The 13,537-nt window shown below is 51.8% G+C and overlaps 1 protein-coding gene across 4 annotated transcripts in view; it reads left to right on the plus strand.

The window, feature by feature from the left end:
- Window positions 1-13,537, plus strand: part of HNF4A (hepatocyte nuclear factor 4, alpha) — a 61,375-nt gene that overhangs the window by 28,779 nt on the left and 19,059 nt on the right. For 2 of the 4 annotated variants that reach the window (XM_008580773.1, XM_008580775.1), the window contains exon 3: window positions 12,821-12,995. In XM_008580773.1, coding sequence (XP_008578995.1) covers window positions 12,821-12,995 — 175 coding nt within the window. Of the gene's footprint in view, window positions 1-8,534; window positions 8,779-12,820; window positions 12,996-13,537 lie in introns of those variants that run through there. The other 2 variants (XM_008580774.1, XM_008580776.1) reach the window with 2 other exon arrangements.

The raw sequence follows: 13,537 nt of genomic DNA on the forward strand, positions 1-13,537 counted from the left end.
TTGGCATCAGTATTTTTTCACGTTCCCAGATGATTCTCATGTGCAGCCAAGATTGAGACCCATGTACTAGGAACTGACTGCAAAGAACACAGAAAGGCTGGCCCCAAGTCACCGAATGCTTGACCTGAAAAGGCCCTTTATTTTAAGCCAATCTCATGTTGCCAATAGCAGCAATAATAGTCACTGGTACCAAGAATCAGGAGCTCCCTACATGCCAGACACAGTGCCAAGCACTGTCTGAACATCGTGTCATTTAATTGGCATTCTGACTTTATGAGGAAGTTATCATCTTTCTCATTTTACTGATGGGGAAACTGAGCCTCCCTGAAGTTTTGACTAGTAAGTTGCAGTCAGTTGTAGAACTTGGCTGCCCATCTAGGCTTTTCCTGCTCCAAATTTCAAGCCCTCCTACAGAGGGTCTCAGTCTTGGCTGCACATGAGAATCATCTGGGAACGTGAAAAAATACTGATGCCAAGCACCCCACCGCCACCACTGCCAACTGCTACCCCAAGATCTGATCATTGGTCTGTGATGAAGCCTGGGCATCTGTATTTTTTTAAAGGTCCCAGATGATTCTATTTCACTGTCAGGGTTGTATCTGTGCTTTATGCTAGACCAAAGTTCTCAGATGGGAATCCTAGGCCAGGGAGGGAAGTGACTTTGCCCAAGGTCACACAGTGGCTGGAACCAGAGATGGAGTCTTTGTGCAAATAAGAAAAGGACACCCCCTCTGGACAGGTAAATCGCCATGGGCGTCTGGCCTGGCAAGTGGAACAAGAGCTAGATTTCCACCCCCAGTATCCCCCGGTCTTGGGAACCTTTGGGCAGTGAGCAGCTTGTACCAATGTATGCAGTGACCCTGGCCTTAGTCTCAGGACTTTCAAACACTTCACCTCAGTGACCTCCAGGCAAATCCCTGGGGCCCCTCAGAACAAGGGTGTGGAGAGACCAAGGTGGCTTCTGAGATGGGGTTTATTCCTCACCCCCAAGACCAGGGCCTGGGCCAGGCAGGGACTCCCGTCATCCTTCAGGCCCCATTAAGGCAGGACGGGCCCCATCTAACTCCCAAGGTCACCCCATAGATAAAGACAGGAGCATAAACAGGACAGATGAACACAAACAGGACAGCAATAGCCTCATCCCAGATGTCACAAGCCACCTGGCAGGAGGCAGCCCACAGGGAGGCTCCACCCACACAGACCCAAGTCCTCCTGGCTTCTTTCCTGATCACTCTGCAGACCATACTCTAACCTACCTCCTCAGCTTGTGGTCAGCATCTTGCACAGGGCCCTGCTCTCTGACCAGAGTGGCTCCCATGCCCTTCTGCTGGCCCACTTCCATTGGGCACTCACTAGGTGGCAGCTCTGGAAGGGCAGGGTGGCCTTGGGGTTAGGAGCACAGTGTCCGGAACCAGACTGCTTGGGTTGGAATTCCACCTCTTGTTTCTTATTAGCTGTCTGAGGCTGGGCATAGAACTCAACCTTTCTGTGCTTTCGGTCTGTAAAGCGATAATGAAAACATTGCCTACTTCACAGAGTGGCTGTGAGCACTAATGAACTAACACGTGCAACGCCCTAAAACAGCTTTCTACACATTGGCTGTGACTAGCAATGGACATATTTCGCTCCAACCCTAGGAATTAGGTACTGTCGTTCCCAATTTACAGGTGAAGAAATTGAGGCTCAGAGAGGTCGAGAGAGTCAGTGAAGGTCTCTGCATCTTTCTCTGGGGCCCGATGCCTCCAGAGACAGGACGTGGCTGAGACAGGCAATGACATGGAGTCCTGGTTCACAGTTCATGGCTGCGGGTGACACTCCTCAGAGGGCCCATGGGACACAAGGTCCTCCAGTGGCTCTTAGGCACCTCTCTGCCTCCAGCCAGCCCTTGGAGGGGAGGGAGACAAGGGTAGGGGAGGTCATTTGCAGAGCCATCTTGTTCCCTGGTGTCCTTTAACACATCACTCAAGGCCAGAGAGATCTGGTCATCCCCCTCCTAGCTGGAGACCCAGGACACCTGGAGTGACCTTCTCTCCTTAGACCTCCCTCTCTGCATCTGTACAATGAGGGGATGAAGCTGGACCAGTGGTTTTCCAACTCTCACATCCTAGCTGGAGACCCAGGACACCTGGAGTGACCTTCTCTCCTTAGATCTCCCTCTCTGCATCTGTACAATGAGGGGATGAAGCTGGACCAGTGGTTTTCCAACTCTCACATGAAATATTAAAGATCTCATCTAAGAGGGAGTCTCTGGTTGAAACAGGGCCTGCGGATACCCTCCCTTGGCTCCTGCGAACCTCAGAACCCAGTTTGAAAAGCTCCAAGCCACGTCCTCCTTAAAGGTTCTCCCAGCTCTGACGCTGCAGAATTCCAAAATCCCAAGCCCAAATCTGCCACTTCGCATCCCTGTTTGGAAAGCTCTCTCCTGCTGCCTTTATCTGTATTTGGTAACAGAGCAAATTTGCTCAGGACCCAGAGCAGGGGAGCAAGCAGACTGTTGACTCTTGAGCAAAACCCCCTCTTTGGAGAGCGGCAGAGGAGGCTGCTGGCGGTGTGTGGGGAGGCAGCAGCCTCTTGCATAACCCGGGAGGCCTCCTGCCCACCCAGGCCTTTTCAGGGTTAGGGGTGAGGCAAACCGCAAACTCATGCCCAGTTAATTTTTTAAGGCAAAATCAACAGGCTCAGCAATGATTAGCAGGCAGGTAAGTTCGTCTTAATCATGCTGAGGAGAGCGGGGGAGGAAGGAGGCCTCCAGAGGCCCGGGATGGGGCCCAGTTATCAGTTAACCACATGAATGTTGTTTCCTTCCAAATGCAATGGCCTTCAGCCCCACGCTGCCTCATCTTCCTCTCGGAAATACTTCTGTGGCAACCGAGTGGCCCTCAGCCACTGAGTGAACAAACACGCCACTGTCCACGGTGCTGCCAGGGCCTGCGAGGGCTGCGAAGCAAAGGCCTCCTTGTTAAGACAAAGCTCACCCGCCATCGCTGAGTGATGTCCCTTGAGAAAGTCCCTTCCACCCTCTGGTGCTCAATGAGGGGCCAAGTTCTGTGCCCCGGTTGTACACTTCAGCCTGCAGCCAGCTGCCACTTTCCCGAAGACCTCAGTGTGGTGCATTAGCTGAGACAACCCTTCCAGTCTTCAAGTTCTGTAAGGCCATGGTGGCCTGCACCCAGGGTGCAGAGGGCGGTATGAGTGTTTCAGAAACTCAAGGAGAAGGAAAGATGACCAGACAGGGAGGGCGCCTACCTGTATCTGCTGTTGGTACCAGCAAGTGTCAGATCCCAGCTCCAGGAAGAGGACTGTCCTCTCAGGTGGGAGGCAGGTGTCCCTGTAGGCTGGAATAGGGCTGCAGGGATGGCCGGGCAGACCCCATTTGGCCCAGGACCCCTAAGCCCAGACCTCAAGAGCTGCCAGAGGAAGCGGCAAGGCCAGGCCAGCTTCAGGCCAGGTGGCTGCTGGACTGGAGTTTGGTCAGTGGTTGGGGACATATATTGTGAGATAGTTAGGACTTTGTCCACAAACTGGAATTTGAAATTTCAAAGGGGCGAAACTGAAGGGCCCTACTTTAGAGTGGAGATGGCTCTTGGCTTCTTTCCCCCACGACTTTTGTTCTTTGTCTTGATAAGTCCCGGTTTTCCCTGCACCACTCCCCGGGTGGTGGGTTGGAGGAACGATAGGAGATAGTGGAGTGATGAGCACCCAGGGGCAGCCAGGCAGCTCTGGGGTGGCAGGTGTGTGCACAATGACTCTGAACCTGCTAGTGCCCAGGGACAGTGTCCTTTACTTCTCAGATCCACGAGCTCCTCAGCAGCACCGAGATGGTGAAACCACCAGCCCCAGGGTCCAGAATTCTGAAGTTCTTTGGAGGATTCCAGGAGCGAGGCAGCATAGAGAGGGGTGAAGCCTTTAAGCTCTGGAGTCAGACTTGGTTCCAAATGACAGCCCCTCTGGTTACAGTCTGTGTGGCCTTGGGCATGTCACTTCACCTCTCTGATCCTCAGTTTGATGACCTATAAAGTGGTGGTGACAGCAGTCCCTACCTCCATGGGCAGATAAAATGACAAGATGGAAGGTTCTTAGCACAAGGCCTAGCACACAATCTCTGTAAACAGTAGCCATTGTTATCATTTAAGAGAAAAACGACGTGATCCGCAGTGGCGGCTCCTTAACCACTGTCTGCAGCAGAGGCATGAGAGCTGCCGGCCCCCAGCTGGGGCTGCAGCAACCCCTCAACCCCTGGCTGCTCAGAGAAGTCCCTGCTTCCCTTCTCAAGGTCTCCATTTCTGTAGCACCATAAAGGAGCTGGGCCTCCGGGTGAGCTCCGAGGTCTCTGTTATCCCCTGAGAGCTCCACGCCAAGAGGAGGGCAGAGATAAGGCACGGCTGCTAAATGGATGCCCTCGAGGCCAGTGCTTGCTCATGGCTGGGCATGCATGCCTGGGAGCTCTCCTGAGCAGGGCTCCTGATTCTGACAGATTACGTGGCCAGCAGGTCAAGGAGACAGTGACCAATGATGATCATCGCTGCTCTTGCACTGTACATCTATACTCAGTCATTTAATGCCCACACCATCCCTGCGAAGAAGGCATTAATCCCATTTTCCTGATACTGAAACTGAAGCTGGGAGAGGTAGAACCTGAGGCCACAGAGTTTGGCAGTGCCTGGATTTTGAACCAAATCTGTCTGACTTCAAGGTTTGTGGCCTCTAAAGGGGTCTAGTGGGAAGAAGAGCTAAGAACTTTATAGTACAATCTCACTTAAACTTCACAACAAACGACAGGTTAGGTCCATTTTACAGAAGGAGAAACCAAGGCTTCAAAATAATAGTTTGCCTCATGCAAACAGCGGGCCATGGGGCCTGCTGCAGGAAGCTCCTGGCGTGTAGACAGCTGCTGGTGTACAGACCCTGAAGACCAACACCCACAGGCTAACGCCCATTCAGTCCACACAAAGAAGCTTAATTTTTTTTATAAGCATAGGAATAAAAACCAAGCCAATCCTGTGGCATTTGCTCTGCTGCCTGCTGTTTATTGTATGTAGCATCTCAGCATTGTCAGGATTCTGTTCTTTCTCATTGTAGGGCGTTGCAATGTTGCTTTCTTTTCTCCATTAGTTAAAAAATTTTTCCCTGGGAGAAAGAGAATGAAACTTTTAAGACCTCAGGGTACTATATATTTAAAGCTCCCTGAGGTCTTGTTTTTCCACTTCCCTTTCTTCCTCAGATAACGGGAGGAACACCGTTAATCTGATTTTTAAGGATTTTTCTGTACGTTATGTACTAAGGGTTGTTATGTGTTCCGTGTGCAAGACCAAGGTCTGCTTATGTTGGGAGGATGGGATCACTGCATCCTTAGCCATTATCAGAAAATATGTGGAATAGTAATTGCAAGTGTAAAGTTGTAACATGCGTGTGTTTAAGATGGAATGCAAAGCAAGAAGCTGTGAACTGTCTTGTGTCTTGTGTTCTTTGTATTTATACAGCTGATTGTCTGTACTGGAGTGTGGTTGTATCCAACTACTTTGCATCGTAATCCACAAAGATTCTACCACCTCAGTCTCTTCTCTGCATTATCATAGTTTGGTTTAAATAAACTATATGGTAACAATGAAAAAAAAAAAAAAAGAAATAACAACATGCCCGAGGTCACAGAGCCAGTAGATGTTATAGGTGGTGTGTCACTTATATGAGGGAGGTGTATCTAGAAGGTATTGTTTGGAGTTGACTAAAGGTGGGGTGAATCACACGTGTGATAGATTGTGCAATGTATAGGTGAAGAGTGCACAGATTTACTTATGGGGTAGGTTGTGGTGTGGTGGGATGTGAATCTGGAATGTGCCTCATAGGCTGTCGTGCGTGTTGTGCATTTGGTAACTCATGTATGTCGTGGTTTGCGTACTTAGTAGCTCATCGTCTGCAGGCTGTTCACCTGGTAGTTCTTATATGTCATGGGTCATGTGTGTGGTGTGGTATAATGGATCCAGGTTGATCGCAGACCTTATTTAATTGAATCTCAGTGTCATCTATAGAAAGATGCAGTTATTTTTATTAGGATTAAACTGACATGTCAGCAATCACATTCCACTTTCAGAAAGTGGAAGTGTGCCTTTTAGAGTTGATGAGACACTGTACGTGTAGGCTGTGTATTGCTGGATCATGTGGAGAGTAGCTGTGAGTGGCCTGTCACAGGTTCCAAAGTGTCATCTATAGAAAGATGAAGTTATTTTTATTAGGATTAAACTGACATGTCAGCAATCACATTCCACTTTCAGAAAGTGGAAGTGTGCCTTTTAGAGTTGATGAGACACTGTACCTGTAGGCTGTGTATTGCTGGATCATGTGGAGAGTAGCTGTGAGTGGCCTGTCACAGGTTCCAGACAGGTGGCAGGGACCTGGGGTCAGCCCTCAGAGGCCACTCCCAGAGCTGCTCTCTGCATCTCTTCTGTGTTTATCCCTTAGTCATGTCTCCCTTTTCTGCTCAACTCAGCACTGCTCCCAAGGCCACTGGAGCTGGGATCAGATATTCCCTGGGTGGGGCATGGGAGGAACCGCCAGTGTTTGAAGTCTCTTTCAGGCCTTATCAAATCTCACAGTGTGGGTTGGGGGGCATCTCTCTTCTTCCCTCCCTCAGAGTCTTGTCCTGACTAACAAACAGCTGGTCCAGGATCATCTCCTCATTTTTCAGATGGGGAAATTGAGGCCTTGAGAAGAGATGTGTTTTAAACAAAGCCATCCAAATAGTGACAGAGCTAGTTCCTAAACCCAGGACTCCTGACACCAAATCCAGCCTCTCTTCTCCTCCACAACAATTGCCCCCCTCGATCCCCCAGGAAACAGCAGCCCCCCCTTGTCTCAGCTCCAGGGGTAGGATGGGAAGGGGAGAATACAGCTAAGCAGGGCAGAGGGTGGGCTTCTAATAGTTGGAAGAATACGGAGAGGATGCCTCCACACACCCTTTGACACACATGCCCTTCTCCCCTGGTTAACCCATTCATTAATTCACCCACCCATTCACTCCACTTACTCATTAATTCACTCTTTCACTAACTCACTCATTCACTCAACTCACACATGAATTCACCCTGTCTCTACTCGACTCACTCCTAATTCTCCCACCCACCCACTCATTCATTGGCTGTCTCCCTAATTCACCCTCTCTTGCTCACGGATGTCCCTCCAAACTGCCCTGCCAGCCAGCAGAGGAGGACGGGCTCCTAGGCCTCCGAAGTCTCAGGCCCTGCTACCTGTGCCCTCGCTCTCTACCTTCTGCATTGTGACTTTACGTCCCCAGCTAGATGGGAGCCCTCGAAAGCATCTGCACAGAAGGCAATGAGGGCTGGGGGGTGGAGGTGAGGTGAGAAAAAGAGGGCGAGCCAGGAGCCAAAGACAGACAGGACCAGCTGCATAATTTGGGGGTCTCAGTTCAAAATGAAAATGTTCCAGAATCATGAAGAATTTCAAGATGGTAAAAGCAGAGTATTAAACCAAGCAAGGGACTTTCTAAGTGGGGCTCTGCGCGACTGCACAGGTAGTGTACATGCAGCCTGCCGGAGGGGTGGGGTGGTGGAGAGAAACAAGAGAGACGGAGAGGGGTAGAGGGAGAAGGACACAGAACAGGCGTTTGCCAGGCGCCACTTGGACCTAGACTTATGCCCTGTCATTTACCACTCAAACCACCCTTTGAGGTTGATCGTACATTTTACAGAGAAGGAAACTGAGGCTCAGAGAGGAGAATCATTTACCCAAAGTCACAATTAGCAGGTGCTAGGTGCCCGAATGTAAACCCAGGTCTGTGGGGCTGCAAACCTTGGCTCCACCTGTCCTGGGTGGGGGTGGGAAGTAAGGGAAATGGGGGAATGTAACAGGGAAATCACAGATGGAGTCTGTCTGGCCAGAGCAGCTGGGAGCTGTGGGGGCTGTTGGTGGCCATAGTGGGGTCATAGGGAGCAGGGGAGGGGGACTAGAGGTGAGTCTGGCCCTCCCAGACTTCCAGTCCATTATGCTCCTGGGGGAAGAAGAGGAACTTTAAGGGAACTGAAAGGGAGCTCCCAGAACGAGGACCCAAAAGATCGGTGTCTGGGGCCTGGGATTTAGGTTTTGTATTCACGGGCCACAAAGCAGCTTTATCTCAGCAAGAGCACTGAGGGTAGAAGTCAATGATTTGGGAAGTTATTGAATTAGGGCACCTTGGAGGTGGGATGTCGGTGTCTGAGCGTATCAGTTAGAATGCCCGATTTGGGGCGACAATGGCTTGGGGGGTGGCTGAGTCAGGGGTCAAGTGACTGCCAGTGACTTATAGTGCCTGCCTTCAGAACTGATAACTGAGTACTGGTGAGTTTGGGCCCCAACAGTTGTAATTAGCACCCCGGGTGTCAGCCAGAAACCAACAAACAGCCAAATCCCTGCAGCCCCACCCAGCCTATCCACCAGCGGGGGACCGATTAACCATTAACCCCCACCCCTCCCCAACGGAGCCTCCACCCCTTTGCAGAGGCTAGGCCAGGACTCCCGGCAGGTCCTCCCAGAGGACGGTTTGAAACGAAGGAAGGCAGAGGAGGCACCTGGGAGGAGGCAGTGGGAGGGCAGAGGGCGGGGGCCAGGGCCCAGAGCCTTCAGGGTGGGCATCCTGGGCAGGGCAGGTGGCCGAGGTGTGGAGGCAGGGGAGAATGCGCCTCTCCAAAACCCTCGTCGACATGGACATGGCTGACTACAGTGCTGCGCTGGACCCAGCCTACACCACTCTGGAATTTGAGAATGTGCAGGTGTTGACGATGGGCAATGGTAGGTGGGGGCAGGTGCACCCAGGTGTGCCAGTGGGGGCAGGTGTGCCCAGGTACGGGAGCAGATCTTTGGTGCTCAACTTTGGGGTGGGAGGCAAGCGGTAGGAAATGGTAGGTTGGGTTTATCTGCTAGCACAGGTATTGCCAGGTGAGGCAGACGTGCCCAGGTACAACAACCAGAGGCATTCTGGGTGAGTGAAAGCCTGTAAGAGCAAATTTCCAGCAAAAGTTGATCCTAGGTGTTCCCCCTGGGTCCTCCAGTACCTGTTCCCTAACAGCTGTCCTGCTCAATGTGTCACTGGGAGCAGGGACCTGATGGTGAGCTCTCTCTTGTTGTCCAGCTCCCGTCATTCAGCCCAACACAGCCCATTCTCGAGCCTCTTGGGCCTAGGTCCAGAGAGATGGAAAGGGACGTCCATCCCCCAGAGACAGTGGTTGGAGGCATAACTGCATTTCAGGGTGTCTTTGGGACTTTCCTAGGGGAACTGGAGTTTAGAGAAAATGGAGTTCTCAGGGAAGTTTTGCTAACTAAGAAGTCAATTCAGCAGTGTGTGTATCATGTGTGTATGTGTTCATGTGTGTGATCATGAGTTCCATGTAATTGTGTGGGTGTGGTGGGGTGCTGTATCGGCAGAGGTGTATCTGCAGGAATACATTTGTGTATTTGTGTTCATTTGTGTGTGTTCTGTGTGTTTCCATTTGTGTGGGTTGTTTGTGTCTTTGGGGGGTGCCTGTGTTTCTCTTGCTTATGTATGTAAGTGACTGTGAGTGTGTACATGTGGCTGTGGGTGTTTGTACACGTGTATGTGGGTCATTGATCACACATGTTTGTAGACGTGGCTATGTTCGTGTGCCCTGTGCTTTCTGCGCTTATGTCCTGTATGAACGTTTTGCCGCATGCCCATGTTTGAAACTGCTGTGCATGTGTGCACACCCTCTGTACCGGGGGGAGGGGGGAGTCAGCACTCTGCTGTGCAGATACGATGTACAGGTTTTTGAAGTTGCCACTTGCCAAATGAGATTCACATCCGCAGCTCATCCATTTGTCTCTGTGCAGATTTTGTTGCCCATGTGTGTTTCTCCCCAGATTTATGCATCCGCTCCAACATCACTGAGGGCATATCTGTAGGGGGTGGTCGATTCTCCTCCACAATAAGGTGGGGGAAGGGAGGAGGCCTGGAAGTTCCAGGAGGGGAAGAGCCCTAACGGGTCCCATGCCAGCCATAGAGGAGAGGTGGCAGCCAGCCGAGGTCAGCCTGCCACCAGCCTTCCTTCCATGGCTCTGAGCCGCTCAGCCAGTGTTAGGCCGAGGTCTGGAAAGCTTGTGGTTAGTTCAGTTAGAAAGAGGCGGCAGCAGCTGGGCACTGCCCGTGCTCAGTCTCAGCAGGTGCTCACCCACCCCCGCCATGCAGGGGCACGTTGCCTTCCTTCTCCTGGCCTCTGTGTCTTCTGCAGAATGGGCTTCATCACCCCAGGCCTGCTGGCTAGCTGGCTTTCAGGAGTGTCTGAGGACCATGTGAGGGGCTCAAGAAAAAAACAAGATGGAAATAGCAAACGTGTTGCTGTTGCACTAGGCAGGTTGTCGTGTGACCCCACAGGGACAGAATGTGCTGCCGCACCCCTGGCCACCATCCAGCCCAGGCTGCTCCTGGGGCCAGCCCCATCACCCCTTCAGAGCCCGGAATTGTGTGCTCCTGAGGCAGAGGCCAGTCCCCTCAGCCGGGTGTCCCAAAGACCAGACAGCTTGCAGCTCTGGGGCCAGAAAGACTGGGGCTCAAATCTGGCATGGATCTTTCTAACTGTGGGAACACGGCAAGACATTTTCCTCTCTGATCCTCAGTTTGCTTATCTGTAAAATGGGGATAAATAATAGTGCTGCCTCCCAGGGCTAACCAGAGGATAAATAAGATAAGGTGCCTGAGTGCTGCACCCTGGTAACCAATCCTGGCCCCCACATGGGCTGTCTCAAGGACTCTGAGCATCTGTAAGAAGGGTCTGTGTTCCCCACTGGAGTTTTTAAGTGGTCTGAGAGTTAGGGGTATGTGAGGTTGTCCCCCAAAGTGTTTTGCAGACATCTGGGCTGTTGGCCCCAAAGCTCCAAGGAGATTCCAAGGAATCTCTCCCCCACCCCCAATTCAGGAACAGCTGCAGCAAGGGGTCCTTGTTTATTAGAGGCCCCAGCAGACACCCCAACAAGTGTAGCACTGGCCGGAGTAGTCCAGCACACCTGGGCTACAAATCCAGCCCCTCCACTTAACAGCAGCGTTATGACATTGGGCAAGTCACTTATCCTCTCTGAGCCTGTGTCCTCACCTGGACAATGGGGTGGTGGGCTGACCTCAGGGAGGAGATGATACCTGACAGCTCCCAGCCCATCCTCCCAGGAGGTGGGATCTCCTTCCGCAGCCTCTCCCGAATGGCTGGGAGTTGTGGGGTCAGGTCTCTCCAATGGTCGGGGGAGGAGAGGCAGAGGGAGAAAGGGCACCAACGCTGCTTAACAATTATCCCCGTCTCCAGGAATAATTTACCAAGTAGAGGGGGCTGCACTCCTGGGCACACTTGGGAGCCTCAGGAGATGTGCAGCCAGGTGATGGCAGAAATGAGATGCAGCAGTGTCCACTTGTGTGTGGAGGTTGGAAGCCCCTGCTCCAAGTTTCCTCCTGCAGAATATCTTTATCTCACAAACACTGATGCGGTGCTTACTGTGTGCCGAGCTCTTCCCATATACTGATTCCCTGAGTCTGCATAACGGTGTGAGGGGATTCCTAGGCTCTGCATTTTACAAGTGAGAAAACACAGGCGCGGAGGAGGGAACTAGCACACCCCGAGAGGCACTTGGCTGAGAAACGGGCAAGCTGGGATTTCAACCCGGGCAGAAGGGCTTCAGGGTTTGTGCTCTTCTGGGATGGGGGTGGGGAAGGGGGGACAGCTGGCCAGTAGGGGAATCCCAACCCTTGACCTTGGTGTTATAATGTGGTGCTCTAACCAACTGAGCTAACCAGCTAGCCCTCAGAGTCTGCTCTTAACTCTAGCGCTATGGCCTCTCCAGTTCTGAACTGGATGTCCCCTTAGGAATATAAGGTCAGATTCAGGGTTTCTATGAAAACATGTGTGTGTGTGTGTGTGTGTGTGTGTGTGTGCATTCTGTGTGGTGTGCACACACGTGCATTTTTCTGGGGGATGGTCCACAGCGTTTATCATATTCTCCAAAGGGTCTATTCTTGGTGGAAGATACGCTTACAAAAAAGAGAGCTACTGAAATTTTTAAAAACTTGAAAACAACTGGACCAGTTGAACTACTCACTTTTTGGGGAGACTGAGGCCCAGGAGAAATTGAAGCAAGGAAAGGGAATTTGCCCGGAAGTCACAGTCAAGTTAGTGGTGGCATCTGCATGAGGGCCCAGACTCCTAGCACCCAATTCAGATCCCCTTTGCCACCTGCCTCCTATCCCTCTCCTCGCATTTATGTAGATGCAGTAGCTTTTGCCTCCAGGACAGGAGGCATTCGAAGGGCCCAGCCCTTCACCAGGACCATTCTAGGAGGACAAATGAGTGCATGTTCTTGGTGCATGTCTTCCCCGCTCCCAGGAGAGTCTGCAGGGTCCTGGGCAGCAAGGTGAGATCTGCCCAGCCCTGGTCACTCAGAGTGAAATGAGGGACCTGGTTCTGGGAGAAGCTGGGGGAGTATTTGTCCCCTCCATGGCCCCCTCTGCCCAATTAGGAGTCTATAAGGGTCATATGTACCCTAGGAGGAGTCAGGTTTCCTTCCTTCCGAGAGGAGGCCAGGACTAGTAGCCTCCACCATGGGGAGAAGCAGAACTTCAAACGACTCTGTGAAGTCAGAGTCACAACCATCCCCAATTTATTGATGCAAAACTGAGGTTCCAAAAGTCCAAGTGACTTGCTCAAAGTCACTGAGCAGGTGACGGAGGAGGTGATGGAGCAGAATAGCCCCCAAGTCTGGCTGAGGCTGAAGCCCTGGAAAGATCCCCACACGGCTCCCGTTGGCTTCCGACTTCCCACTCCCTTCTCTTCTGGTGCAGACACGTCCCCGTCAGAAGGCGCCAACCTCAACGCGCCCAACAGCTTGGGTGTCAGCGCCCTGTGTGCCATCTGTGGGGACCGGGCCACGGGCAAACACTATGGTGCCTCAAGCTGTGACGGCTGCAAGGGCTTCTTCCGGAGGAGCGTGAGGAAGAACCACATGTACTCCTGCAGGTGAGGTGTCCTTCTTGGGCCGCGATCTCTCCAGCTGGTAGATGGGTGCACTTGGGCTCATGCCTCCAGGGTCTGTCTTCTCCCTGAATAGGTTCCAGAGGCATCTGCCCTTCAAGGCTGTCAAGGTTCTCTAGTTTCTTAAGCCTTGCAGATTCAGGAGGGAACATCTATTCTAGGAACCCCATTTGCTGATTGTAAAGCTATTGGATGCTCTTTATTGAGCACTTACCATATGCCTGGTACCATATTAAGTCTTTGCATGTATTTAACCATTCCCATGATCCCATTCTTACCTTTCTCAGTCAGCAAATAAGGATCCATGAGGCTGAAGGTCAAGCCTCCTCTTAAGCTGCAAAGCATGGGTCCATCCTCCAACCTGGTGCTTTCTCTGGGACAATTAGGGAATTGACCCCAGGCTCTTCCACCTACCTCAAGGGCTTCCCAAGGCCTTGGAGATCCCTCTTTCAAAAGCATCTCCCATTCTGGTTAACAACAATAAGAAAATCATAGCAGCTATCAGTTGTGAGCACTTGCCATGTGCA

This window comes from Galeopterus variegatus, unplaced genomic scaffold, assembly GCF_000696425.1.
Source record: "Galeopterus variegatus unplaced genomic scaffold, G_variegatus-3.0.2 Scaffold2157, whole genome shotgun sequence".
Lineage (NCBI taxonomy): Eukaryota > Metazoa > Chordata > Mammalia > Dermoptera > Cynocephalidae > Galeopterus > Galeopterus variegatus.